Source organism: Pezoporus occidentalis, unplaced genomic scaffold (genome assembly GCF_034315485.1).
Source record: "Pezoporus occidentalis ecotype Australia unplaced genomic scaffold, CSIRO_AGI_Poc_V1 ctg328, whole genome shotgun sequence".
NCBI lineage: Eukaryota > Metazoa > Chordata > Aves > Psittaciformes > Psittacidae > Pezoporus > Pezoporus occidentalis.
This window is the reverse complement of record NW_026915246.1, coordinates 62,478-87,918: the sequence shown is the minus strand read 5'-3', so window position 1 is coordinate 87,918 and position 25,441 is coordinate 62,478. Positions and strand designations below refer to the sequence as shown.

At 57.2% G+C, this 25,441-nt stretch overlaps 1 protein-coding gene across 1 annotated transcript; it reads left to right on the top strand.

Annotated features, from left to right (window-relative positions):
- The first annotated feature begins 8,190 nt into the window (after positions 1–8,190).
- TNS4 (tensin 4) lies at positions 8,191–24,103 on the top strand. Its single transcript, XM_062629075.1, has 13 exons — positions 8,191–8,351; positions 13,632–14,229; positions 17,509–17,926; positions 18,112–18,542; positions 19,355–19,441; positions 19,901–20,020; positions 20,272–20,364; positions 20,604–20,681; positions 21,013–21,084; positions 22,201–22,369; positions 22,805–22,873; positions 23,092–23,118; positions 23,627–24,103. Exons 2-13 carry the CDS (start codon positions 13,755–13,757, stop codon positions 23,754–23,756), a joined length of 2,169 nt encoding a protein of 722 aa, XP_062485059.1. The 5' UTR covers positions 8,191–8,351; positions 13,632–13,754; the 3' UTR covers positions 23,757–24,103.
- Positions 24,104–25,441: the final 1,338 nt, after the last annotated feature.

Below are 25,441 nucleotides of genomic sequence, written 5' to 3'. Positions count from 1 at the left end.
TCTTGTACAAGCTGAGCATCCCTTTTTGGCTTGTTCTGTTCTGCCGTGACTCATTTTTGTCAGCGGCATGAGAAAAGCACTGGAAATTGCTGTTAGCAAAATAGAAGTTAAAGGGGGCAGCACATCACACCTGATGCATGGGCCAGGCCCGCTCCCACTGCCAGGCTCCACCTCGGGCAGGGCGCTCACCAAGCAGCTCCTCTGCAGAGGAAGATGCTGGTGTTACCTGGCACAGTCGGGATGCAGGCGAGGCAGAGCCTGAGATACCCAAAGTCCTCCAAAGTGGTGGCACTGGCACCCGGCTGCACCCCCTGCCTGCCTCGGTGGTCACGCCTGGAGCTGCACTTCTTCCTCCTTTACAATCTATGGAAGCTGTGACCCCAAGGGATGCCTGGGAATGACAGCCAGAACAACCGTGGAAGTGCCAGTGATCTGCTCACTGCTCTTCAGGACTGCTTGTCTCCCTCCCAGGAGAATCAGCACGGCTCCATTAGAGTCCATTAGCACCTCAGTCTCCTTTCACCTCGAAGTGAAGTTAGCACTGGGGGAAGGTGTTGGCACAGCAGTCCGGAGGCTGAAGCCAGTTCTCTGCCCAGCTCTGCTGCACAGGGGAGCCCACGGATGCTGCCCGGTCCTCAGGCAGCCACTGCTCGGTGCAGGAAGGAACCGCAGGGGCCTCTTCTCCTTCCCTTTCCTGCAGACTTGGACAACAGCAGAGGCAAGGACTCGAAAGAGACGTAGCGATGGGGTTTCCAGCATCCAAACCAAGTGCCTGTGTCTGACAGGCACTTGCTAGTCCTGCAAAGCAGGTTTCGGGGGCACTAGTGCTTTGCTGTGAGCTGTCTCTGCTACCCAGTTATCACTACCGCAGCCCAGTATCCCCGTTGGAGAGCCCTTCGCATCCCCGCACCAAAAGCACGTGGGACAGGGACGGACAGGACTCTACTGAGGGCTTTGGCCAGGACTGAGCAATGGCCCAGCCTGGAGCCCACAGTGGGGCTGATGGGCAGAGCAGGGCCAGAGCATTTCCAGCCTGGGAGCCCAGGCGCAGGCAAGGGCAGTGCTGGCCAGGGCTGAGGCATGGGGAAGGCACGCGGAGCATTCAGCCCCCCTGTACCCTGCGCTGCGGCTGTGAACAGCCTTCCATAAATATCAAAATGCTCTTGCAGCATGACAAGTGTCAGCAGCTGTGAGTCAGCCCTCTGCAATGCTCCCAAGCAGACAAACCGTGCTTTCATTGTCTCCGGGTCCCTGGAATGTGAGCCACACAGGAGCCCACCCTGCCAGCCCGGCTGCTCCCCTGGGCTGCAGACAGAAGTGCAGCCAGCACATTGGGAAGCCCTGGTGCAGTGATGCATGCCCAGGCTATGAGGGATGGAGGAGAAGATGCCACTCTGCAGGTAGCACATGAGTGGTTTGGGTACAGCCAGTGTGTGGCTCCATGTGGGAAACAGATCCTGAGAGGACATTCCTGCTCTCCTGAAGCCTGGGAACAGCTGCAGAGAGGGTTTGAGCCTCAGCTCCTCAAGGGCTGCTACAGATCTCAGTGCATTTTACCCATTGTAAGACAGAAACGGTGCAGAGCTGCAGAGGCAGCTGCACACCCTCAGCACTGCCCTGTCCCACTCACAGCCCCTGGCAGTCCTCCAGCTCCGAATGATTCTCACCTCTCGCCATCCTTACCCACTTCTTCCCATAAGCCTGCATTAACCAACCTATTCTTCTCCAGCCCTTTGGTGCTGCACCCATCCGGAGGCCCTCCGTACACTTTGGCTTTACCTTTCCCCTTCCTGTCCATCCCTTCTTTCATTCCTACTCATTCCTGGTAGCAATCAGAACTGTAATCAACGCTGCTGGCTGTGCCCAGAACCCACTCCCTGCTTCCAGGAGGGTTTACAGGTTTTTCTGTTGAACAAATATGGTGCAATTTACCTGAACTGCCAAGCCCTATCAGCTTAGGGCATTGCAGCATGAGCAAACAAGGCTGACTGTGGAGAGGAAAAGCAAGTGTGGAAAGCAATTGTTCTCCTTGGCTTCACCTTGATAACAAAGACGCCAGCTCCAAGACAAAGGCTGTTTCACAGCTCCCTGCCCGGAGGTTGCAGGAGCCTCATTCCCGGAGAAGGGAAAATTGATGGTGTTAGTTTCAAATGCGGCTTGGGGGCAGCTCAGACAGCCCAGGCCGAGTGGGAAGAGCTGGGTCTCATCTCCTGTTCTTCTGCCACCCACCGTGGACCTCAGGCAAATCTCTTCCCCTGGGGACCAGAACCTTTCCGTGATTATGGAGTGGAAAGCTGTCAGTGGACAGTGGAAAGCTGTCAGTGGACAGTGGAAAGCTGTCAGTGGACAGTGGAAAGCTGTCAACAGCTACAGCTCAGAGGTCACCATCTCCCTCCTGCAGCCCTGCCTCTGCTGAGGGGTCACTGGAGCGCAGCCCAGCGCGCACGCAGGCAGGTGGAGATGCCTTCATCTCAGGTGCATGTGCCATCAGGCTCTGTGCACAGCGCACCCATGCCACAGGTGCTGCTGCCTGGGCGTGAGCAGCACAGTCCCCTCTGGAGACCCCTGGGGTTTAGCACTGATACTTACTGGAATGGCTCCAAGTGTGTTTCTTTCCCAAGCAGCATCTCCACAGGACATCCAGGACAGTGAAAGTGCCTACGGAACCATTGCTAACGTGCTCCTTGGACGTGTCCATCCATGTTGTGGCTCTGACTGGCTGGGAGCAAAGCTTAAGGCAGCACATGGGGACTGGTGGATAGAGAAACAGAGTCCCAGGGACTCTGCTGTGGCAACAAGAGAGGAAGGGAAGGTCTCCCGTAGCCCATGGCCATGGGCAGTCACACCATGCTGGCCCTATTGAGTCGATGTGAGGTGTCTGACACAGGCACTGGGAAGATCCTCTGGTAGTGGAGAGCCCCAGCGTGCAGAACCCCCTCCAACCCCCCACATGAGCATCCCTCAGGACTCTGCTGGCCTCCAGGGCCAACACCAGTCTGTGATGACAAGCTGCAGGGCGATGGTGTCACTTGGCACAGGCTAAAATACGCCTGTGGTGGGGAGGCAGGTGGCTCCGTGATTCATTCAGTGCCTTACATCAGTGTGGGGTTGCTCACGGTTGTTTCCGGGGTGGATCCTAAAAGCATCTTTCCAAGGAAAGTTTTGGACCGTGACGTCTCAGCTGACGGATGGCTGCTACCACATGGCACAACCAGCGCTGCCAGCTCCCTGCATCACCCCTCACCACAGCAGTGTGGAGGCATTTACTCCCCATGGGAGGTTTCCTCACTGGAAATGATCCGTTAAAAGCTGCCTCAGGAAAAGGGACACGAAGAAAAGAAGAATCCAGTCTCTAGGTGCTGTTTTGAGAGCAAAACGCAAGCCTCAGATGCACGCTGCAGGATGCTGTCCTGGGCTCTTTCACCGGCTTTAATGTCCCCAGCCTCTGAGAAAACACCCCAGAGAAATCCAAGGTGAGCCTTTGACAGGGGCTCAGGAGGCTGTTATGTGCTGAGCACCCCTTTGGGGCAGGGGGCCTCCAGAACCAGCCTTCCTTGGGGCTTGCCCATAGCTCCTCAGCACATCGGAGACCGCCGGTGCTGCCACACAGCGCTGACCAACAAAGGTGCTTTCTCAGCGCTCCACCTCCACACGAGGGAACTCCTTGAGGTGCTGCCGCCCCAGCTTTGCCATGCAGGGCAGCAGCAGCACCTCATCCCATCTCACTGACGTCAGTGGTTTTCCCCTCGCCGGCTGCTGAAGCCCTCGCACCACCCGGCTTGTGCAGACAGGTCCATGGAGCAGCCTCTGGCACGCTGCAGGCCACAGCGGTTGCTCCTTGGTTCCGTCCTGCACAGACACCCTGTTGGGTTGGGGCACCCCATAGGGCACCCCTTCCCTCGCTGGCTCGTGGCTGCCACTGACTCACTGATGCTCCGGTGTGGCTTCCACGTTGGCTTGCACTTGAGTCGATGAAAATCCTAACTGTAAGGTGTAGGAAACAAAAGGTCCTTTCTCTCGGTTAGAGGAGGCTGATTAACATCCCCCTGGGGGAATCCAAGGGCCTCGTCACCCTCCCGGTGCTGCTTGTTCCAAGCCCAAGGGTGATTCACCTGGCGGAGGCTTCGGAAGCACTGAGGTCTCTGCAGCGCACACGTAGCAGTTAAAATGAGCCCTGCAGTGCCAGGGTCAGTGGAGTGTGAAGAGCTGCCTCCTCAGCATCCGTCTGTCCTCATGCCCCCTGTGCTGCGCGGCTCACAGCATCACGAGTGCTGTTGCATGCTCCGGGCTCAGTGCTGTTGAGCACTGCTACCCGCTGTGCCCACAGGCCCCAAAAAGAAGGGCTCAGGATGCCTCTGGGGATGTTTGAAGGTGGCAGCAGGACCTAATCCCAGACCTCAGTGAATGCCTATGGTCCTCTCCCCTGCCCTGCGCTGCTTGGTGGGCAGGTTGAGGTCCATCCAAGCGCAAAGCCGGTCAGGCATCCCTCAGAGGTTTCCCTGGGAGCTGCCTGGACTTGCTCTGTTGGTGGCAGTTGTGCCATCGATTCTAGGCAGGTCAGAGCCCTCTGCGGCTCTTCAAGCAGGTATTCCAGTGTATATCACGTTTGCTTCATCTCTGAAGGCCCCAGAGGAGGGAGGAAGGCTGGAGGGTGGGGAGGAGGAGGGAGGAAGAAGAGAGCAGCAGTCTGCTTCCTGCCCAGATGCACTGCTCAGTCACTTCTGCAGCTTGAGGCACGGAGCCATTCACTTCTCAAGTGCCAGGCTTGGAGCCGGTGATGGGAGGGAGGTGGCCTCAGTGCTTAACACAGGACACGAGGCACAGCATTGCTGAAGGGCAATGGGGCAGAGCAGGTGCTGGGGCCAGCTCACGGGTTTTATTTGGGGTGCTTCAGCTGTCAAATCAATACTTGGTCTTTTATAAGCACATCCCAGGTAGAGCCATGCTTGGAGAGATCTGCGCTGCACAGGCGGGTCCGTTTTAGTTGAGAAGAGGAGACAGAGCTACCAGCAGAGGTGGGGGCAGAGGATTCCTCTGCGGATGTGCCATGGGGTGCTCACAGGGACCTGGAGGAGCAGCCTGCTCCTGTTGGGAATGCCAATCTGCAAACAGCCCCTGCCACCTTTCCACCATCCCATTCCACCTCGGAGGAGCTGCCTTACCGTGAGTTTCTCCGCCTGCACAGCTATGTAAGACTCTTAGGATAGGTTGTTTGTTAATCATGTTTGGGGCCTTCGGGGTGGGGAAACCCAGGAGGAGGCAGAGGCTTGTCCACAGTGGGATTTTTCCAGCTCTGTCAGCACACCCTCACAGTGTGCAGACGCTGCTGCTCAAATACACAACATCCTCCGTAAATCCACTCAACCCAGGCTGTGACTGGGATAACAAGCCCTAGTGCAAGCCCATTTTCACACCTGGGCAGGACAGGCTGTGGTTAGTGATCCATCAGGGCAGGGCAAAACACGCTGCTGTGCTGGCAGGGCCCCCAGTGCACCTCGTGGGTTTATTGCTGTTAATCTTCCATGCGGACGGAGATGCAAGGTCTTGGTAAAGGAGCCACGGAGCATCTTGGCTTCCCTGCAAAAGCAGCAAAGTCAAAGCCAGAGGAAAATGATAGGTTTTTTTTTCAGAGGGGTCTTGCAATATCGTGTTTGCTTCAGCACTTGGCGAGGAGGTGGACAGCACTGCAACAAACAAGCCCTTTTCTATAGCAACTGGTCCCTCCAGGACACCTCCGAGGGGCTTACACAACGCAGATGGAAAAGCACTGAGACGTGAAAGCCTGTGCTGCAGACTGAAAGCAATGCTCAAAACCCAACCCAGGATTTCAGTTTGGCTCTGTCAGTGCCAACAGCAGTAACAATCCAATACCCTCTGAAGAGGAATTGCATCAGGCCGGGGCTGAGAGGCCCCTGCAGGCCCGGGGCGAACGGGACGGGATGTTAGAACGCAGCAAGCAGCTTTGCATCACCAAATCTGGCTGCTCAGCACCTTCTGGCTAACGAGGCATGAAGCAGCCACGGGCTGGAGCTGGGGCGGTGGGACAGGGTGGTCCAGCGCAGGCTCGCTCTGGGATGGGCTCAACCCTGAACCACACGCTCCATCCTGCTGACACAGGGTTTATCTTACCAGGGCTGCAGAGCTCAGGGAACAGTGTAGAGGCTCAGCCTTGAGCAAGTCCAGAGGAGGTCATAAAGATGATCCAGGGGCTGGAGCTCTGGAGCCAGGCTGAGAGAGCTGGGCTGGGGCAGCCTGGAGAAGAGAAGGCTCCTGAAGGGGAGACCTGAGAGCAGCTCCAGTGCCTGAAGGGGCTGCAGGAAAGCTGGAGAGGGGCTTGGGACAAGGGATGTAGGGACAGGCCAAGGGGAATGGCTTGAACCTGCCAGAGGGGAGACTGAGATGAGCTCTTAGGCAGAAGCTCTTCCCTGTGAGGGTGCTGAGGCGCTGGCACAGGGTGCCCAGAGAAGCTGTGGCTGCCCCATCCCTGGCAGTGTTCAAGGACACAGGGGCTTGGAGCAAGCTGCTCCAGTGGAAGGGGTCCCTGCCCGTGGCAGGGGTTGGAGCTGAAGGCGCTTTATGATCCTTTCCAAGCCATTCTATGAGTCTGTGATTCTACAACCTAACACAGATCCTGGTCTCCCAACACTGCCTGCTCCCAGCTGGAGCCTCATGCTGCGTGTGTGCAGCAACAGCGGTACTGAGCGTCCTCCAGGTTGCAAACACTGCCTGTCAGGTCCCCCATCAACGGGGAATTTTACCAGCCAGGAAAAAGGAAAGCTGCTGGGAGATCACTCACTCCCCTCTTCAGTCTTGCAGCAGGAAAGGGGCTGTGCTGGCAGCGTGGAGCACTGTAAATTCCAGGGATGTAAGGAAAGGAAGAAACAACCGCCAACAATAAATGAAACGTTGGAAAGATTGTAAAGTGAGATCAAGGAATTGAAAGGAAGGGAGTTTATATGGTGTCTTTCCTGATAAAATCGGCCGTTTCAAAGCGTCCCTCCGCCGTGTGGCAGCGCTGCCGCCAGCACAGAGCATTTCTGGGAGCAGAACAGGCATTTCCCCCGAAAACGGGCATTTCACATGTGGGATTTCAAAGGCTGCCGCGTGGCTCTGTGCCCATTGAAACTGGAAGAAAGCCTTGAGCCAAAACGCACAGCCATCCAAAATGTGGATGGCTGGGGATTATTTCTTCCCCTCCGTTCCCAACGTGGGAATGCTGAACGCAGCACTCAGGCCGGGCTGCTCAGCGACGGACACTGCACAAGCAGGGACTTAGAGGCACAGTTGCCTTTAAATACACTCTTGAATCAGCTCCCCGCTAATGCGCCAGCAGATAATGTGCTGAGGGTGTGGGCAGACCCAGGTCTTGGTTTAGCTCAGGCCAGAACAGCCTTAGAAGGCTATAGCCGCCCTTTAGCCAGATGTGATGGGAGATCATTTCTTCCCCTTTGCACCCAGTTGGACCCATCTCACCCCGTGAGGCAGCGCCTTTGCCACCAAGGCAGTGACACAGGGCCAGGCTGTAACCTCGCAGGCTGCTCCTCCCGATGACAGCTCTGTGGGTGCCCTCTGCACCGAGGAGGAGCAGGGAGACACCACAATTGCGATGCTCCAAATGGAGCTTGTTCTCTCTCCACACCCATGAAAATAAATGGATGCAACTAAGATAAAGGAATAACCAAAGGTCACAGGACCCCTTCCCAATGCTGGCATGAGCTGGATGAGGTACCTGGGACTTCCCTGGCATTTGGGTAAATCAGAGGGCTCGAACACACAAAGGAGCATCATGAGTCAAGATGGTTGCACTTCACTGCTGCACTTCAGCAGAGGCTGAATCAAGACAAGGGTTTCAGGCCAGGGAGGGAGGTTGAAGCCCGGTCCCTGTCTGCTCTCCCTCCACAAGCTGTGAGGGGCCCATGCCATGGCTGGGTGCTGGTTTTTGGGCTACTGCTGACCCGGGTGGGACCTCATGGACAGGGCTGTCAATGGCAGCATCAAACCCTCAGCTGCTGCCAGCAGTTACCTTGCCCTGCACCAGCTGAAAGTCCTGAGCAGCTCGTCCGGGTCGCTCTGCCTCGGGCTGTGCTGTGCCCATGCGCTGGATGCTCCAGCTGTATCCCATCCCCTGGATCTTCCCTCTTGCATCCCACCTGGCCGGAGCAGGGCTGCACCCAGTGCACAGAGGGGCGGCGAGCGAAGCTCAGCCCAGGTGGGAGGGACTGGGCTCCCATTAAATCCAAGGCTCCCAGAGGACCGAGTCCTTCACGGACCCACCCTTGTGCTGAGTTTAAGAGCTCAAGGTGCTGTTGGAGGTGTTGCTGCAGGAGAGGGGACAAGCGGCTGCAGTGCAGGTATTGCTGAGTGCTTGCTTCAGGGGCTGTATCTGCTTTTCCAGCTCTCTCCTTCCATCCTCCATGCTAATGTTGTTTGCAGCTTGTATGCGTTCCTCTCTTCCATCGCTCCTCTTTCTTCTGCTGCTGCTTTGCGTTTAACTGGTGTTTATTCCTGTGCCTTGGGAGAAATCTGCTGCAGAGATCTTGAATAAGCCAAGACATGGTTGTTCCTGCCTGAACAACGCTGCTGGCTGGCAGAGAGACCAAGGGCTGTTTATCCTGGGTGGGGAATGTTGCTGGATGTTCTGTGGGAAATGCCACGGGCTTATGCTTTTTGCTTGGGTAGAGGGTTGGGGCTTTCCTCAGTCTTCAATGGGTTTTATTCGGTAGCAATTGCCTTTCTGATTCACGCAGAGCTTGAAGCTTTCCCATGATGTTTGCTGTACCAGTGGTGCGAGGTGCTCCACTCACTCTGAAGTGAATTCAGCCCATAGCAAGGAGGCAATGAGAGCACGTTCTGTGTGTACACAGGGCTTTGTGGTGTGGTGAAGTGTTGAGAGTCCAAGGCAATCAAAATGCCACGTGGTAGCAAGAAGTCAGAGGCAGTGCGTTGTCAAGGTTATTTGGTATCACTGTACTTTCTTAAGCCACTGACAGTAAAGTCACAGCACGGTGCCTCGGGTCAGTGTCAAGAGATGCTGTGAAACCACAGCTAAGGTCCTGGGATCCATCCTTGCCTAAGAGAGAAGCAGAACATCAGGGTTGTCCTGTGGAAGCTCCAGCCAGGAGCACTGCAGACACAGGGCTGCGCAGGCAGATGTATGGGCAGGAAGATGGAGTTCTGAGGAGGGGAGGAAGAGCACCGAGTCCCACCTTGTGCTGTTTGTCCCTTGCACCAAAGAGAAGAGCATGGAGCATGGTCTGTGGCTTCATAAGGTTTCAAGCCCTGGGGTGCAGTGCTGTACACTTGAGGGGATGTGCGTGGGGGAGAGCTGCTGTATGGTGTCCTTCTGGAACACTGAGAACCTGCAGAGCCTCCGTACAGCAGCTCCCATCCTCTCCCTTCCCTTGGCACCTCTGAGATGCAGGGAAAGGGCTTCCCTAACGTTGCAGCTTCCCTTGTCATTATACAGCCTAATGTGGGAAGGGAGGTGAGATGTGTCTGTGGTATCCGAAGGCAGCAACCCAGGCTGGTGCTCCGAGGAGCTTGTTGGTGTGACTGAGAGCTCTCATATTCCTGTAACTCATCTCAGATGCTCCTAGGATTAGCTAACTTAGTCTAATTTTGGACACGCACCCTCTTCCAAAGCTCCTCTTGCTGCCCGATGCCGTTGCTTCCCGTGCCCACTGCCCAGCCTGCAAAGAGCTGGAGGCAAACCCCTCCTGGCTGTGCTGGGACCTCTCCCAGGGATGGTGCTTGTCTCCTACCCAGACAAGCTCTTGCCAACGGGGAAAGAGCCATCCCGGGAGAGGAAAAGGGAACACGGCAGCGGGAGAGGAGCAGTTTCGACATTGCAAATAACCCTCCTCATCCAAAGCCCTGGAGACCCTGTCAAGCCTGAAATGTTGCTAAACAAGGATGCGCTGGGGCTGCTGGCAGGGGATCGCTGCAGGAGGTTGGCTGCTGCTGCCGGGCTGTGTTGCAGTGCTTCTCCCTGCCCCAGCAACAAGTCCCCCTTTGGCAATGGCCACACGGATGCTGCCCCATCGTGGGGCTCCGGGGGCTGATCGAATACCAAGAAGCTGTCAGGGATTTCATAAAGGCTTCTTTTGGCTGCTGGACCTCCTAACTAGTTCTTGTTTGAGCAAGGAGGGAGCTGGCTTTGTCTGACCATCACCCCTCTCAGCTGCCTCGTGCTCCAGAGGTGCTGGAACCCGCTGTAGCTGGAGGTATATTGGTGTTTGCTGTGCGATACTGCTCTGTGGGCAAAACACAGCATAACCATGGGAACCCTTATCCTCGCCCTCATCAGCACGACCTGCTAATCCAGGCAAGTCACCCTGCAGCCCTCCCCGTGGTTAAACTGGGTGTAATGAGCCCTGTAAATCTTGGGTGTCCCAGCAGCTCCTTCCACTCTTCCTGGTGCAGCTGGGTTTGCTGTGCTGGGGTCTCTGAGCAGACGGGGCACAAGGCTGTGTCCTGGCTCATACTGGGTAGAGCTGGAGCTGGGGGTCTCGCTGTGCTCCCACCAACGGCGCTTTGCTCTATGGGGGATCCATGGGGCCCACCACACGTGGCCGTTGGCTGGGCTGGGCTGTGCCTAGAGGGCTTGGCAAAGGCTGTGGGCTGTTAGGGAGCACCAGGGTGTGCCTGGCACAGCCCTGGCCCAAGGGCACCCGGATTCACCCGCCCAGGAGGCACCTCCAGACCCAGCTCCCACCTCCTGCAGCCCCACGCGGATGCTCCCACTCCAGCCCCAGTGCTGGCAGCCCCTTTGCACATCGGGGGGGCTTTGGGTTATCATAGCAGGGGCTGCCCCCCGAGCTGGGCTGGAGGAGGCGATGAGGACCGGGGTTACTGGGCTGAATCCTGCTTCGCCAAGCTGGGTGTCTTGGTGGGGTAAGCAGCTGCCCCACCAAGCGCCTTTATAAGCGTGTCCGTCTAAGCCTTCATCTGAAGGGGGATTCCTTTCCGCAGCCTGCTTCCAGAAGCAGGAGCTCTGTAATTTCCAGTCTAGATGTGTTTGTGGCAAGCTTATTTCCATTTCTGCCTGTGCTGGCCTTGTCTTCGCCCAAACAAATGCTCTCCTTCCCCCCGTGTTTCTGTGCAGCCAGGGAACGCTCTCAGGCTCGGATGAGCTCCCAGCCAAGCGCTGCAAGGCACGTCTGCAGCACTGGGTGAGCTCTGCCAGGGCTGCGATGCTTCTGCTGCAGTGCCGGTGCATCGTGCCCCGCAGCACGGCACAGACGTGCCATGGGCTGGTTGTGAGCAGCCACCTTGTCGTTAACCTCCTTCATCCCAGCCCTTTGCTTTGGCTCCTCCGAGCCCAAGAGCCTGCATGTGACGCTCGGGGCTCTTGCAAGGAGCCTGGGAGGGTTTAACCCAGAGAAGGGAAGGGAAATGAGGTTTGGAGGCTCCTTCTGGCATGAGATGGATCAAAAACTCAGGGCAGGAGTACAAGAGAGGAGGGAAGCTGTTGCGTGCATGCTCCTGGAACCCCCTGACAGTCCCGGTTCATGCATACTGCACGTTATTTCTGTACCTACTTAAATTAAAACCAGCCTTGTCTTGCGGACGCTGACTGGAGCCAGGCAGTTCTTGTCCCCGGGGGAGAATCCAATTTTCACTCCATCTCACTTGTGTTTTTGACCTGGAATGACTCTTCTTTTTATACTCGACAAACGCTCTCCGCAAGCCTTGCACTGTGCTGCACCCCTCGCAGCATCGCCTGTGGCACGCTGGCACATACGTGCTCCAGGGCAGGGAACCAGAAGCAGGCAGAGTGTGGACCTGTGCTGATGGCAGCTCCCCTGAGGTCCAGCTCTTCCCACCCGTTTTCTGGTAGATCCCAGCTGGCACTCCATAGGGATAACCTGCCCCAGGCTCTGGTCATCTCCCATCAGGATGGGACAGAGCTGGCTTGCAGACCCCAAATGCCTGGAGGGGCTGCCCCAGCTGTAGTATTGGTTAGCTCCAACTCGGAGATGCCATGTGCCTGGCTGATTCCCAGCTAAAGGCACAGCACTTGCCTCCCAGAGGTGCTTTCCTTCCTGCAGCACAGGTCTTGGTGCAGGACATGTCCTTGTCCTGAGCCTTTCTTCTGCGCCAGCCTGCTGGTCCTCTAAATAACATCTCTCAAGAGGCCCAGGAGACACAGTGGGGTCTGGGCAGGATTCTAAATGGGGCTGAAGTATTTATTCGCTTCCTGCAGTCCTTAAAAACCTCTCCTCGCTCTTTAGAGCGTGTTAACGGGGGTGACTCAGCCGCTCACCCAGCAGACAGCAGCAATGCTTTTGCTTCTAACGCACTAACCTCGGCGAGCGTGTGCTATTCTGGGTGTCTCTGCAGCGAGAGGAGAAGCCTCTCCAGGGTTATAGCATTCACCGAGGGCAAAGCCAGCCTGCCCTGAGCCACCTCGCCCAGCGCAGCACTTAGTCACCGCTCGGCAGACATGACGTACGGCGCCAGCCCTGCCCACGGCGCGATGGACCCACGGCTCTGCCTCTGCCCTGTGACTCCACAGTTAATCACCCCGAGATAGGAGAGCAAATAACTGCTTCGAGGCTGATGCAGGAAAGGACAAATACCGTGATAAGTGCAGCCCACTGCTTGTATGCATCACACACCAGCTCCACGCAGGGCACGCAGGAGCGAGCCCTGAGCTCTAGCATTATCTCCTGTCAGCGAGCCTTTGGCTCTGACTTTGTGGTCCCCACTGGTGCTGCCCTCCCTGAGGACCGGAGAGGATGGGCACGTTCCCATGCATCTGGCATACTGGGAAATGTACTTGGCTTTGATGTCCAAGCACCAAGACGCCGGGGTTTGGCTGCCCCGGTGGGTAGGAAGGGAGACAGGTTTATTTTCCTCCTCCTAAGGCAGAGTGAGGCTCCCTCAGCACGTTGGTGGCACTGAGGTTTGCTGACTGTGCCGACGAGCAGGAGGGAGAGCAGCAGCCGGGGGGGACCCCACTTGTTTGCAGATGCAGTTGCACGACTTCCCCCACCTCCAAACAGTGTCTGAGAACCCCCCAGAGGAACCCAGCTCCTGGCATGGGTCTTTTGGACTGGAGACTTAGAGAATGCTTTCTATCTAAAGCAAAGCCAGGGAGTATTCCGAATTTAATAGCAATCGGATTCCTAGAGAAAGCAGACACATACACAGGCTTCCAGGGCTCAGCTCGCATTGTGCCAGCCAAATAAACCCTCCAATTAAGTGTACACCCACTGCTCTGGCAGCAGCTCCATCCCTATGGCCCACGGCAGGTCTGACCTGCGTGGTTCCGGGCTCGTTGTCTGCTCCGGGTGGCTTCCAAGGGTCCCCCACTGCTGTTGTTGGAGTCACCCTTCATTCCTGCCCAGGAAAACAAGCAGCGTGCAGATGGAGCGGAATGCAGCGTTCAGGCCTTTGATTCCTGACAAGCTGTTGCGAATTAATCCCCCTTGCACTTGCCCGGATGCACGGTGGCGGCGGGCGCAGGGGCTGGAAGGGGGTGGAAAAGCAATAGGGGATGACTTGTTTGCTTATGAGCTGGATTCCAGCTTTGCGCTCCAAATCCCCGTTTTTATAGAGTTTTCCGCTGCAGTCTGCTCCTGCCCGGGGCATGCCTGTGTAACCGCTCCTCTCTCTGCATTCCTCAGATTCTTCTGCTGCTTGAGACTGGAGTGAAGGGGTCCGAAGTCCTTGGCGGAGAGAAGGAAGAGGGGAGGACGAGGAGGAGATTTCCCTTGGACTCTAAAGCCATCAAAGCAGGAAGCCAAAGCATGTCCCAGGTCATACAAAGCCACGTGCTGCGCGTTGGACAGACTGTGTGCGTTTCCTCACGGGAGGAGAGCAAGAGCTTGCACCCAGCCGGGTACCAGGGCTGCTCGGCGCTGCCCGTGCAGTGCCCCTACTACTCCACGGAGGGCTGGGCTGACCCGCCGGCCATGGTGCACACCAACACACGCGTGCTGCCCCATGGGGGGCTCTACAGAGCCCACCCTGTGTTTGAGCACATGGCTCCAAAGGAGACCCCTTTGGAGAGAGCGCATCAGCCAAAGGAGGAGGAGAGCCCCGGTGTGGATCTGGAGGCTCGCCTGGGGTCTCCTACCTTGGACATAGAGAGCCTCAACAGGATGATCCTAGAAATCGATCCAACCTTTCAGCCGCTCCCGTGCAAGCCAGCGAAGGATGCAGTCCAAGCTGCTCCTCAGGGTGACACTGCTGCTACCAAGAAACAGGATCCAGAGGCAATAGGTGAGGCAAAAGGTGCTGGGCGTGTGGTGGAGCTGGTGCAGCTCAGAGGTAGTGAAAACCATCTGCAGGAAGAAGCCTTTAATTCAGCCTGATCTTTGTTCCTCTGTGCTTGGGGAATCAGTTCTCATTAGAAATGGGGCTTGTAGCTGGTGGGGAAAACTCCTAGTCCATGTTATTGCCATCAGTGATTAGGGACAGGCATTGACCCTGGATGTGATGTGCGGATGTGCTCCCCCTTGCAGCAGAAGTCTGGTTCTACCCAAGGGCAGCAGAGCCTTCCTCCGGGTCATACTTGACCCGCGGAAGCACAAGGACTTGGAGCCAGACTTGCAGAGCCCTGGGCTAAGGTACCGGCCATTGCCCAACCAGCCCATTTACAGGTTCCAAAGTCATTTTGCCAGGGAGATTCTTTTTCCAGAGCCCCTGTGCTCCTCCAGCAGCACACCTGGTGTACACGAGGCACAGCATCAGCAGCACACACCAGCCCCCTCTTCCTGCTCTCATGCCTGGGTGCCTTACGTGAACCCTTGTGCAGCACCCCTCTGTCATCCCAGCAGTCCGGAGCCCTGCTCTGTGTGCTGCTCCTGACCCCAGCACTCCTGCCTGCGGCTCCTGTGGTGTGTGTGAGCTGCTCAACAGCCTTGCACAGGGTGACACGTGTGCTGCACGCTGCTGCAAGCGCTGTGCTGCGCCTCGGGGCAGCTCTGCGATGTGTTTGGGTGCCTAAAGATACGGTCTCCATGCTTCTGGAAAGCTTTTTTATCTGTCTGTGTCTTTAGAAATAGCCTGACAGTCTATCCCCAGGGCTGTTTCCAGAGGAAAGGCAAGGGAGAGGATGTTAAAGGCATTGCCATGGGGCTCGGCTGATTGTGGAGCAGAGGCATTCCCGCTTCCCACTGGGATGGAAGGGGTGGCCTTGTAGATAAAGTACTGTGGCAAAGGGCAAGTTCAGCTCTTGGCTCCTCACCCTGGCTGCAGAGGCCTTGGGATGCCCCCCCCAGGCATCACTCGAGGGCTGGAGTCCCCAGCAGCCCGCAGGTATCGGTGTCGTGCCCGTGGGTTAGAGCATCTGGCTCCCGGTGTGGAACTGAACATCTGGGAATCTGGCTCCGGATTCATGGGAAAAGCCTCGCTTCAGCTTTCTTTTTCTTCTAACAGCTCTCCTCCTGTCTAACACAAACTCCCAACTGCTGCACATCTCGCATCACCACCTCCTCCTGCCCAGCCTTGTTCTCATCTCCTCATCTTGGGCTCCTGCCTCCCTTTCCTCCCCTTGGCCACGCAGGGGAGGCCCCACAACACCCCCGAATCACTTCCACACCCTCCTTTTCTGCCTGATGCTCTTCCTAAGGTTCTTTCTTCCCTGCAGGCACAGTCGCTTGATGTGGCAGGAGACTGACAGTGCCCTGAGCCCATGAGAGGGGCTTGTTCTGCTCTAGTGGAAACCATGAGGAGGGGTTTAACAGCACAGCTGCTGGAGACACATTGATGAGAGTCACCAACTCCCTCTGGTACTTGCTTGCTCCTGCAGAAGGGGACAGCATCCCAGCTCGCGTGACAGCTCTGCTCCGTGCTGGTGACACTCCTGCCACTCCTTGATGCTGAGAACCTTGCCAAGGTCTTGAGCAAATATTTGAGCTCTATGATAAGCAGGAGCGAGGGCAGCAAAGCAGCACTCTGCAGTGCATAGATGCTTTTCGGTTATTTTTTTAAAGAGCAATTAAAATCCCCATTTCTCTTCCCCTTTTGAGGGCGACATTGACAAGAAGCACCCAAAAGAGCTGCTTGTAAGGGTTTGATGCTGACACCAGAACCGCAGGGCTCCGGAGGAGCTGCTGCTGCCTGCCCATGGCAGGAGGCTGCAGTTCCGGCTCCTTCCTGTGCATGGTCCAGCCGCATTCCCCCTGGGAGCAGCCTGACCCAGCGCCTCCTCGGCAGCTCTCCTCCGGCTCTGCCCATCGGATCCCACGCTGGGATCAGCGCGGAGAAGGGGCTCAGGGAGTAACTTGTGTACAGACTTGTGCTTTTCCTGCTCCCCCAGCTTTATGCCCTAGAGGTCTGCTTGTTCCTTGCAGGAAACTGGGGCTGCAGCGCTTGGCGTTCCAGGGGCAGCCGCTCTGCCCTGGCCAGCAGGTCCCAGCACAGCATAAACCATCAACTGCCAGGGAGCTCAGGGCTGGCAAGAGCAGCTTCTCATTGCTGCAGCAGAAGGGTTTTTCTCCCTCCAAGAAACACCTTCAAGAAGGGGAGCTTTCCTGAACTCCATGGCAGGGCAAGAACCAGGAGCTGAAAACAGAGCCGGGCACGTTCAGACTAGAAAGGAGCATGCTTGAAGCAGTGGAGGTGATTAAGCACTGGAACAGCCTCCCTGGGGAGGTGATGAGTTCACCATCACTGCGAGCACACGAATCAAGCCTGAGTGTCTCTTGCTAAAAGACATCTTCTAGCTCAGACAGCTTGTTCAAGGCACACAGGGACTGACATGCACCATGGGCAGCCAGCACCCCCTTGTCCCGTCCCTGAGATCGCACTGAAGGTCTGGGAGCAAGCGATGCTCTGCTAGATACAGATATTGGTGAGCAAAGAGGGGGTAGGAGATGAGGCAGTGCCTTGCCTGCCCCAAGCATGAATGGAAGAGCACGAGGGAACCCACAGCAGGGCACAGGCGCAGAAACTGCCTTGGGAATGAGTACTGTTGTGCAGGATGGGAGAAGGGAAGGGTGAGCAGGTGCCATAACTGGCACCTACAGCCTCGTGGCTTCCCTCTGCCTGGCTGCTGGTGCCCCTGGGGGCCAAGGAGCCCCCCTCCCTGTGCTCAAATGGGTGTGCAGGGCCCCGTACCTGCTGCCGTGGGCACCCTCCAGCCCGGTGCCATCGCTGGGGGAGCAGCTGCATGTTTTTCTCTTTAGTCAGGTACAAGCAGAGCCGCTGCCAGAGGAAACACCCTGCTCTGGCTGCAGGTCTCTGCAGGCCCCGGTGCTGCAGTACAGGATGGGGGGGGTCTGTGCAGTCAGACCTGACTGTGTGTATCCCCCCTCCCTGCCAGCACTGGGGGGTGTCTCTGTGGCTTGGGGTCTGTGAAGGAATCAAATCAGCCCTCACAGGATCTTAATGAAGACAGCATTGGGCCATGGGGGTCCTCCCGGGGCGCAGCACCCTGCAGGGCATGAGCATCAGAGCCAAAATGAATAGCAAGAAGGGACATGTGTGTGCCACAGAGCTTAGCTAACAAACCTGATTCACACTGAGCTGGTAACGACCTCCTCTTTCCTCCTGCAGACATCAAGTACATAGAGATGACGCCAGGCAGAGCCACATGTCCCGAGCGGCTGCAGGGCTCCCCCAGCCCTTCGGGCACCCCGTTCTCGAGGTCCCCCCAGGGCAACGGTTTCCTGTCCCAAAAAGGGGGGCTCAGAGGCAACTACAGCACCAGTGGCAGCGTGGTTTTCTCCAGCCCATCCAGCCCCAGGCCAACCTCTGCAGCTTCCCCACCCCACAGCAGCGCAGCCGAGTGCGTGGCCGTGCCCCATCAGTGCCGGACCGAGAGCATCTCCTATGGCCCCGGCACCCCCGGCACCTCCCCGGGCCTCGACAACCTGCTGAAGCCGGTGCACGTGGTGAGGGCTCAGCAGAGGAGCAGCCGGGTGTCCCTGCTCTCCACCAGCCCTGGCTCGGACACCAGTTACATCCTTGGAAGGTAACTGGTCTTGGGCTGATGGTGGGGATGGAAGGGGCACGGGGTGGTTATCCCAAGTCCCACGGTCCAAAACCTCCTTCCTCAGGCTGGGGCTCGATGCCCCACAGGGCTGGTGTGGTCCCTGGGGTGCACTGTGCATTGCATCCCAGCTAAGCACCCCCCTGCTCTCTGTGTCCCCCTTGCAGCAGCACCTACTCGCTCCACAATGACGACTCGGATGCTCACCCCACTGCTTGCCTCTCCGCTGACTGCCCGTCTCCTGCCAGCTCCCTGGGCAGCCCCTGCCCACCTTCCCCAAGCATCACCTCTCACTCGGGAGAAGCTTTTGGCCTGAGTCCCCACCAGCCCAGGGCAGACTCCTCCACCAAAGCCAGCACCTCCCCATCCCAGAAGGGACAGGCCAGCAGCTGCCCCCCCTCCATCCTCAGCTCCTCAGCCGACATCCCGGTGCTGCTGGTGAACGGGTGCCTGGAACAAGGGGATGCATCTTCCAGGCCGGCCAAAGCCCCCCCAGCCTCTGTCAAGCAGGTCCCTGCTCCCACCTGCAGCCCATCCTCAGGGCTCGGTGGCCTGAACACCGCGCTGTCGGCACCAGCACTCTCCTGCAGCCCAGACAGTAAGTCACCTCCCTGCCATAGGGCAGGCCTGAGGGGGGAAGGAGCTTCAGAGCCCAGGAGCTGCCAGGAAAGGGGAAGCAAACACTGTTCTCTACTCTGGTTTATCCATGGGTCATAGACATAAAGGACAGGAGGTCCTTGCTGGGGCTGGAGAGCCTCGCTGCATCTCCACCAGGCTGCAGAGCTCTGCGGGGGTCCGCAGCTCTTTGCTGATGAGCCTGCATTAGCCACGGTGTTTTGCTCGGCAGGCAGAAACGCTCGGGTCCCCTCCAGGAGATGCGGGTACACTTATTTATAGTACCTGAGACTGCCAACCACAATTGTGTTGGTTCATGCTTGTCTGTGAGCCCAGAGCAGTTTGCTCTGGAGGGCATCTAAAGATACCAGAGCTCATAGGGTCCCTCATTCAAGGGTAAACACTGGGGCTATTGTTCTCTGGAGACCAGCAGAGGCAGCCCTCAGGGCAGAGGGTTTTAATTGGGACCCTTATGGGAATAGCAGGAGGGCTTTGTGGGTCAGATCCTCAGCCGGTGTAAATCCCCATGGGCTGGTAGACTTGTGCAGATGGGCACTGCTGGGGGATTCCATGTGCTGCCTCCCTGAGCTCCATCACAGCCTGCCAAGAGAGATAATTACGTGGGGAATGAATTATTCTGCGGCACAGGGAGGAAGCTCTGCTCAAAAGGATTGAAAACAACAGCCTTCAACCTCGGCCAGCCTGAAAGAGGAATTGCTTTGCCAGAGCTTTGTCCTCTTGGTGATGGCTGCTGTGAAGTCTGTCAGGTCCTTGACGCTGCATGGTCTCTTGCAGGTCCCCCCAGGGCTGGGCAGCCCACCATGAAGTTTGTGATGGACACATCGAAATACTGGTTCAAGCCGAGCATAACTAGGGAGCAAGGTAAGGGTCTCTGCAGGATTGCTCTTGGGAGGATGCTGCCTGTTCCCCAGGCTGAAGCTTTAACCCCGCAGCATCCCAGTGCCCACACTGAGGTCCTGTGGAGACTCAGTGATGGCAATTCAAAGTGTACTGATGCCCACTCCCAGGTCCAGGGGCCCACTCAAACATGGGCTGTGACACAGCCTGTTTGTGATTCCCTTAACTCCAACAGAGTTTCTCCTCCTAATGTGCTGCCACTCAGCATGGCCTGGGCAGGGGCTGACTCTGTCCTGGGACCACAGGACCCATGGGACCGAGCCAGGTCCCTCACTCTGCAGGGGCACCACATGTGGTACCCACATAAGGGATGCCTGTGTCCTCTGCACATGCTGCCAAGGAACAGCTCCCCATGAGAGCATCAGCAACCCGGGGAGGTTCTACCTGTTTGGCTTGGCTGAGCCTCTTCCTGTACTTTGACAGCGATCCAGCTGCTGAAGGACAAGGAGCCAGGCACGTTCGTGGTGCGGGACAGCACGTCGTACCGCGGCTCATTCGGGCTGGCCATGAAGGTTCTCGTGTCTCCATCCGGCAGCCAGACAGGTACAGGGCTCACTGGGAAAGCCAAGGGTTTAACTGAAACTACTCAAACTCCAGCAAGCTGAGAAGCTGCTCTTGTCTATGAGAGATGCAAGTGGCGGGGTCTGTGCGCGCTCGTTGCACCCCTGTGCTGGGGCTGGCACCGCACTTGTTGCACGGTGGATGCACTGGAGCTGGCAGGGGCAGGCGGGGAAGGGCAGGGGTGAAAACGGCTCCGATGCTGGTGCTGACACTGTCTCCACTCCCGCCTGCAGGCGATGAGAGCAGTGACCTCATCCGGCACTTCCTCATCGAGTCCTCTGCCAAAGGGGTGCACCTGAAAGGAGCCAGCGAGGAGCTGTATTTCGGTGAGGATGCTGCCATCAACCACAGCAGCCCCCCAAAAGCCCCTAAAAGCCCTCAAAAGCAGTCTCCAAACCAGGAACATGGGATGCAGGTTGGAAAACCGACGTGAGACCCCAAATAGTCAAACTCAGTACCCCCCCCCTTCCTTCTGAGCTCCATGGGACACTGTACAGGGCCTGAGGCACATGGGTGGGAGGTTTTGGGCACCAGCAACCCCTCAACTCCCAGCTCTGTGTTGCAGGGAGCCTCTCTGCCTTCGTGTACCAGCATGCCATCACGCCGCTGGCACTGCCCTGCAAGCTCAGCATCCCCACCCGAGGTAGGTGCTTGGGGACAGGAGAGGTGCTCTGAGCAGTCCCCAGCCTGGGGAGGTGGGTGAGGTCCTGCAGTGGGGAGGGGGCTGAACCCCAGTGCCCCTGCAGTAGGGCTGGAGGTGGAGCAGGGACCTGCAAGAGCTGACTTGAGCCCGAGTCAATGGTGACCTGCTTCTGCTGCGGATGGAGGGTGCTCAGCAAAGCTGTGGGGAGCAGGGGACTATTGAGGGTGGGCAAGGAAAAGAGGAGTGGGGAGATCGGAGGAGAGGGAAATGGAGGGTAAGTGGTGATCCAGGTATCCCTGTGCATCAGTGCTCCTGCTTGTTGTTTGGGCAGATCTTGCTGATGGAGAAGACAGCCCTGACTGTGCTCCGGAATCCACCCTGGCCTTGCTGAAGAAGACTGCTGGTGAGGAAAGGAGCTGGGGAGGACACCAGGGTAAAGCTGAGCTGGTGATAGCCACAGCTCTGGGCATGCGCCCGTGCTTGGGGCATTAATCCTTACCTATTAAACAAGAAGCTCTATTTTCTATGGCATTCCTTCGGGCACCATTCACAGCAGAAGCTGTCTTTGCACCAGCACCCATGGGTGACCTGCTGCCTTGCACAGCTCCAATGTCCCCTCCTGCCTTTATCACCAGGCTGCAGATACCTGCAGGTTTTTCTGCACAACCTCAAATCATGGGCTTGCAGGGGAGCCTGGTATTTTTAAAGAAAGGAGACTTTTGGTCCTCAGGATGGTGAAAACACAGTTCTTGAGGTCACAAGGCTGATGAAAGACCCATAATTCCCACAGTTTTAAATAGCCTGGGATTTTTAAGCCTCTCCTAATTGTATTGAACTGATGGGTATTGAACATCTGGGGTTTCTAGGACAGGGATGGGGCAGCTGGGGCTGGTTAAATTGCTGATGGAAGGCACATGGAAACAGCACAGCAGGATGGGGAAGGGTCTTTGCTTCTCTTCCACCACCGGTACCCCAGGCCTGGGGGCAGTGGCGGGTGTTCTCCAGGTGAGAGCAGAGGGTGATGGGCAGGAGGCCATGGGGAGGATCCCGGCATAGTCAGGAACCACTTTGTTTGGCTGGAAAATAAGTTGGCAAGTTGGAAAGTTCAGTTTGACCCAGAACAGCCCTTTACAGAGCTCAATCAGCCCAAAAAGTCATGTTCTAGGGTTGGCTTCAGCCCTCCGTTGGCTCGGGGTATTTCTGCTTTTCATTAAAGGAAATATGCACTAAACAGGAAAAAAAAAAGAAATCCCAAACAAATGTGACATTTAGGAACTGGAAATGAAATATTTTGACTTTGAAAACTCTGAGCGCAAAGAATTAAAGTAAACCAAAATAAATTCCTGATGGATTTCTGAGTCACCAGATCTCCAGCTTCCACCAAAACAAACCTGACCCCCGTCCATGTGCCCGGTGCCGCAGGATGATGCCTGTGACCCCCCCCGAACCTGGACCAGCACCGCACATGGCAGTGAGATGCTGGTGCTGCGCTGAGCAGGGCTCTGTGCTGTCCTTGCAGTGTGCAACGTCTTGTACCTCAACTCGGTGAGCACGGAGACGCTGACGGGAGCCCCGGCCATCCAGAAAGCCATCTCCTGCACCTTCGAGCTGGAGACGCTGCCCACACCCACCCTGGTGCACTTCCGAGTGACGGAGCAGGGGGTGACGCTGACGGACATCCAGAGGAAGTAAGAGCTGCTTGGGGAGGGTGAGGATGGAGCCGAGGGCTCACGGGTGGGCAGGTGCAGGGAGAGCTCAATGGGCGAGGGAAACAGAGCTCACCCGGCTCTGCTCTTGCCTCTCAGGCTGCCAACGGGCTCATGTGCAGCACGTCAAGAGCTGGCCCGCGAGCACAAACCCGTGTCGCAATGCAGGGGCGGACTTGACCCCCCCCTGTTGCAGCGCAGGGCACGATGCTGCTGTGCACGGAGGCAGGAGCAGGCTCATCCCGAGAGCTTTGCCACCATCAGCCTGGTGGCAGCCCCAGGGAGCAGGACACCACCCCTCCAAACCCCCATCCCCAGCAGGCAAAGCAGTGCAAACAGGGCTTAGTTTTGGAGATACCCATTTCTTCTGTCAGCTCTGCCCTCCTCTAACACCACGCTCTCCTCCTCCTCCCGCAGGGTGTTCTTCAGGCGACACTACCCCTTGGCTGCCATCAGGTTCTGTGGGATGGACCCTGAGAACAGAAAGTGAGTTATGGGCTGAGGGCTCCCATCCCAGTGGGAGCAGGTCCAAGGGGTGCTCCACGGCTCCTGTATCTGCATCACTTGTAATCCCCCCCCACCGGCTGTGCAGCCCCTGCCCCGGGCTTAACGTGCTGTGGTTTAGCTAAATATAAACCTTGGCTTTGCAGCTGATGGGCTGGGTTAAAAACCAGTCTGTGAACCCAATTCTGTTCTCCCCTCAGGTGGCAGAAGTACTGCAAGTCCTCCAGGTAAGAGCAGCCCCAGGGTGCTGGTGGAAACCGGGGCGGGGGGAAGATGCTCTCTCTTCAGTGGGTGCATTGCAAAGCTGCGCAGAGCAGCAAAGGATCCAAGCTTAGAAATGAAGAGGGGCTGTGATAAAAGTTAACGTGGTGGCAGGGTGAGACACGGGGCGCATTTTGCTCTGTAGGCTTTGATGAGAGGCTTGGCTAAGCCCAGTTCTCCTCATCCAGCCGTGCAGAAAGCTCCTGCCCAAGCCCATCAGCCTTCCCAGGGTCTTGCTTGCTCTGGGCTCAGGAAGTGAGTTTATATCTGGCTCTACCTTGTGCTCAAGAAACCCTGCACAGCCTTGCCAGAAACACTTCTCCTGGGTCTTTTGCTTCCAAGTAAACGTGATTGGGGAGCGGGCCAAGGTGGAATTGCTGGAGCTGGGCTTTTGCTCTGTGGCTGGGGCTGGTTTGAGCGGATTCCTTTGGATTCCTGGATGCAAACTGAGCAAATCTCTTTCCCTTTTCAAAGAATCTTCGGGTTCGTGGCCAAAAGCCAGACGGATTCGGAGAACCTCTGCCACCTGTTTGCAGAGTACGACGCTGTGCAGCCCGCGTCCCTTGTCATCGACCTGCTCTGCAAGCTCCTGCCGGGCCCATAGAGCACAGGAACCCTGGGACAGCTCAGGCCCCATCGCTCTGAGCTTTCCCTGCTCCCCTTTTCCTGCTTCTAGGTTGCATTTTGGCAACGGCTCGTATTTATATCTGTATTTTTGTTACATACCAGAACGTCAAGAGCCTCGGTTAAAGATTTTCATGCTCTGGTGAGACAAAATGTTGCTCCAGGGACCCTCCTTTTGGGGCATCGCAGGATGGGAGCTGGGCTCCCGTATGGAGCTGCTTTGCCTCCCTCACTGGGCACGCACCATTCCATTGCTCTGGAGCAGTGGAATACTCCGGCTGAGGTCTCTACTGGCACTCGGGGTGTCCAAGCTGAGGCAGGAGCTGAGCTCCTCAGCCCTAACCCCTGGTGAAGCTGAGGGGGGGTCTCACCCCCCTGCCCACAGACCAGCACCAGGAGGCAGTTTTGCAAATCAAAGCGTATAAACCCCTCAGGCCCTGCTGAAAAACCCGGCTTCCCTAAGGAGCAAGAAGCTGCCGCGTCGGAGCAGCGTCTTCTTGCCTGGTGCCGGTCCCTTCTCCTGCCCCTCTTCTCAAAGCAGCATCAGCCCTGGGGCTGAGGAGCGGATGCTGACGTCTTCAGGACACTGAAACGCTGGGGTTTTGGAAACGGATTCGTGTGACTTCGGGCCAGGTCCTGGGATGACGCGAATTGGCGCGGGGAGGTGCAGCCGGCGCTGCTGTGATTTACACCAGCTGAAGGCTCTGCTCGCGCTGTAACCTCAGCGCAGCGGCTTTGTTAGCACACGCTTACCTGGTGCCTCTGTGGGGTTTTCACTCCGGGCCCTGTGTAACACACCCTGCTCGGGGGGGGATCTTCAATAAAGCAGCAGGGCACTTGGCTCGGTGTTGGCCACTGAAACACGTTACTCCACTCTCTTCCACGCACGAGCATCTCTGTGCTGCTCATGAGCATGATTCTCCCCCAGCCAGGCAGAGAAGCAGCATCTATCAGGTAGAACAGACACTGGAGTCACTGTGAGGGGAGGAAGATTCTCCTCCTTCCCCATCAGCTTCGTGTCCCCTGGGCTCTGCCCAGCCCAGGAGAGCTGTGACCCCATGGGGCCCCATTGCATTGCACTGCGCAGACCCAGAGGACCGCAGCTCCCCAAGGTCAAGGAGGGCAGCTCAGCCCCTTGTGCAGGATGGGACCCGCTGCAGTGCACGCTGCAGCCGGCAAGGGGCCCCAGCACCACACTATCAGCCCTGCCTGCCTCCTGCTTGTGCCCTGCCTGTGCTCTGCCCGGCTGCTGGGAGCCACAGATGAGGGCAGAGCTGGGTGCTCAGAGCTGTTTTCAGTAACCAACACTTCATCGGCACTGCAGTGGCCGCAGGACTCCGGCCCCTGCACCCCAAGGGCCATGCAGCACAGCTCCATTGCGTGCATTGCGATGCTGTTGTGACAGCAGTGACAAGCCCAAGGGAAAATGAAGGTCACGTTGACTCCAAGAAGGGGTCACGCTGCTGTCCCCCATCCCTGCCCTGCTCCTTGTCCCGGCAAATCCCTCTCCCTGTTGCAGAAGTCCAGGAGGGTTCATCTTCTGGGGAATGGGGGGGCAATGCTACCTTTCCCCACTGCAGGACCATGTGGGATGGGGAGCAGGCCCCTCGCCAGGCGCTGTCTTTCACACATGGAACTTTCAGTTCATTGGAAAGCCTTTTCCAG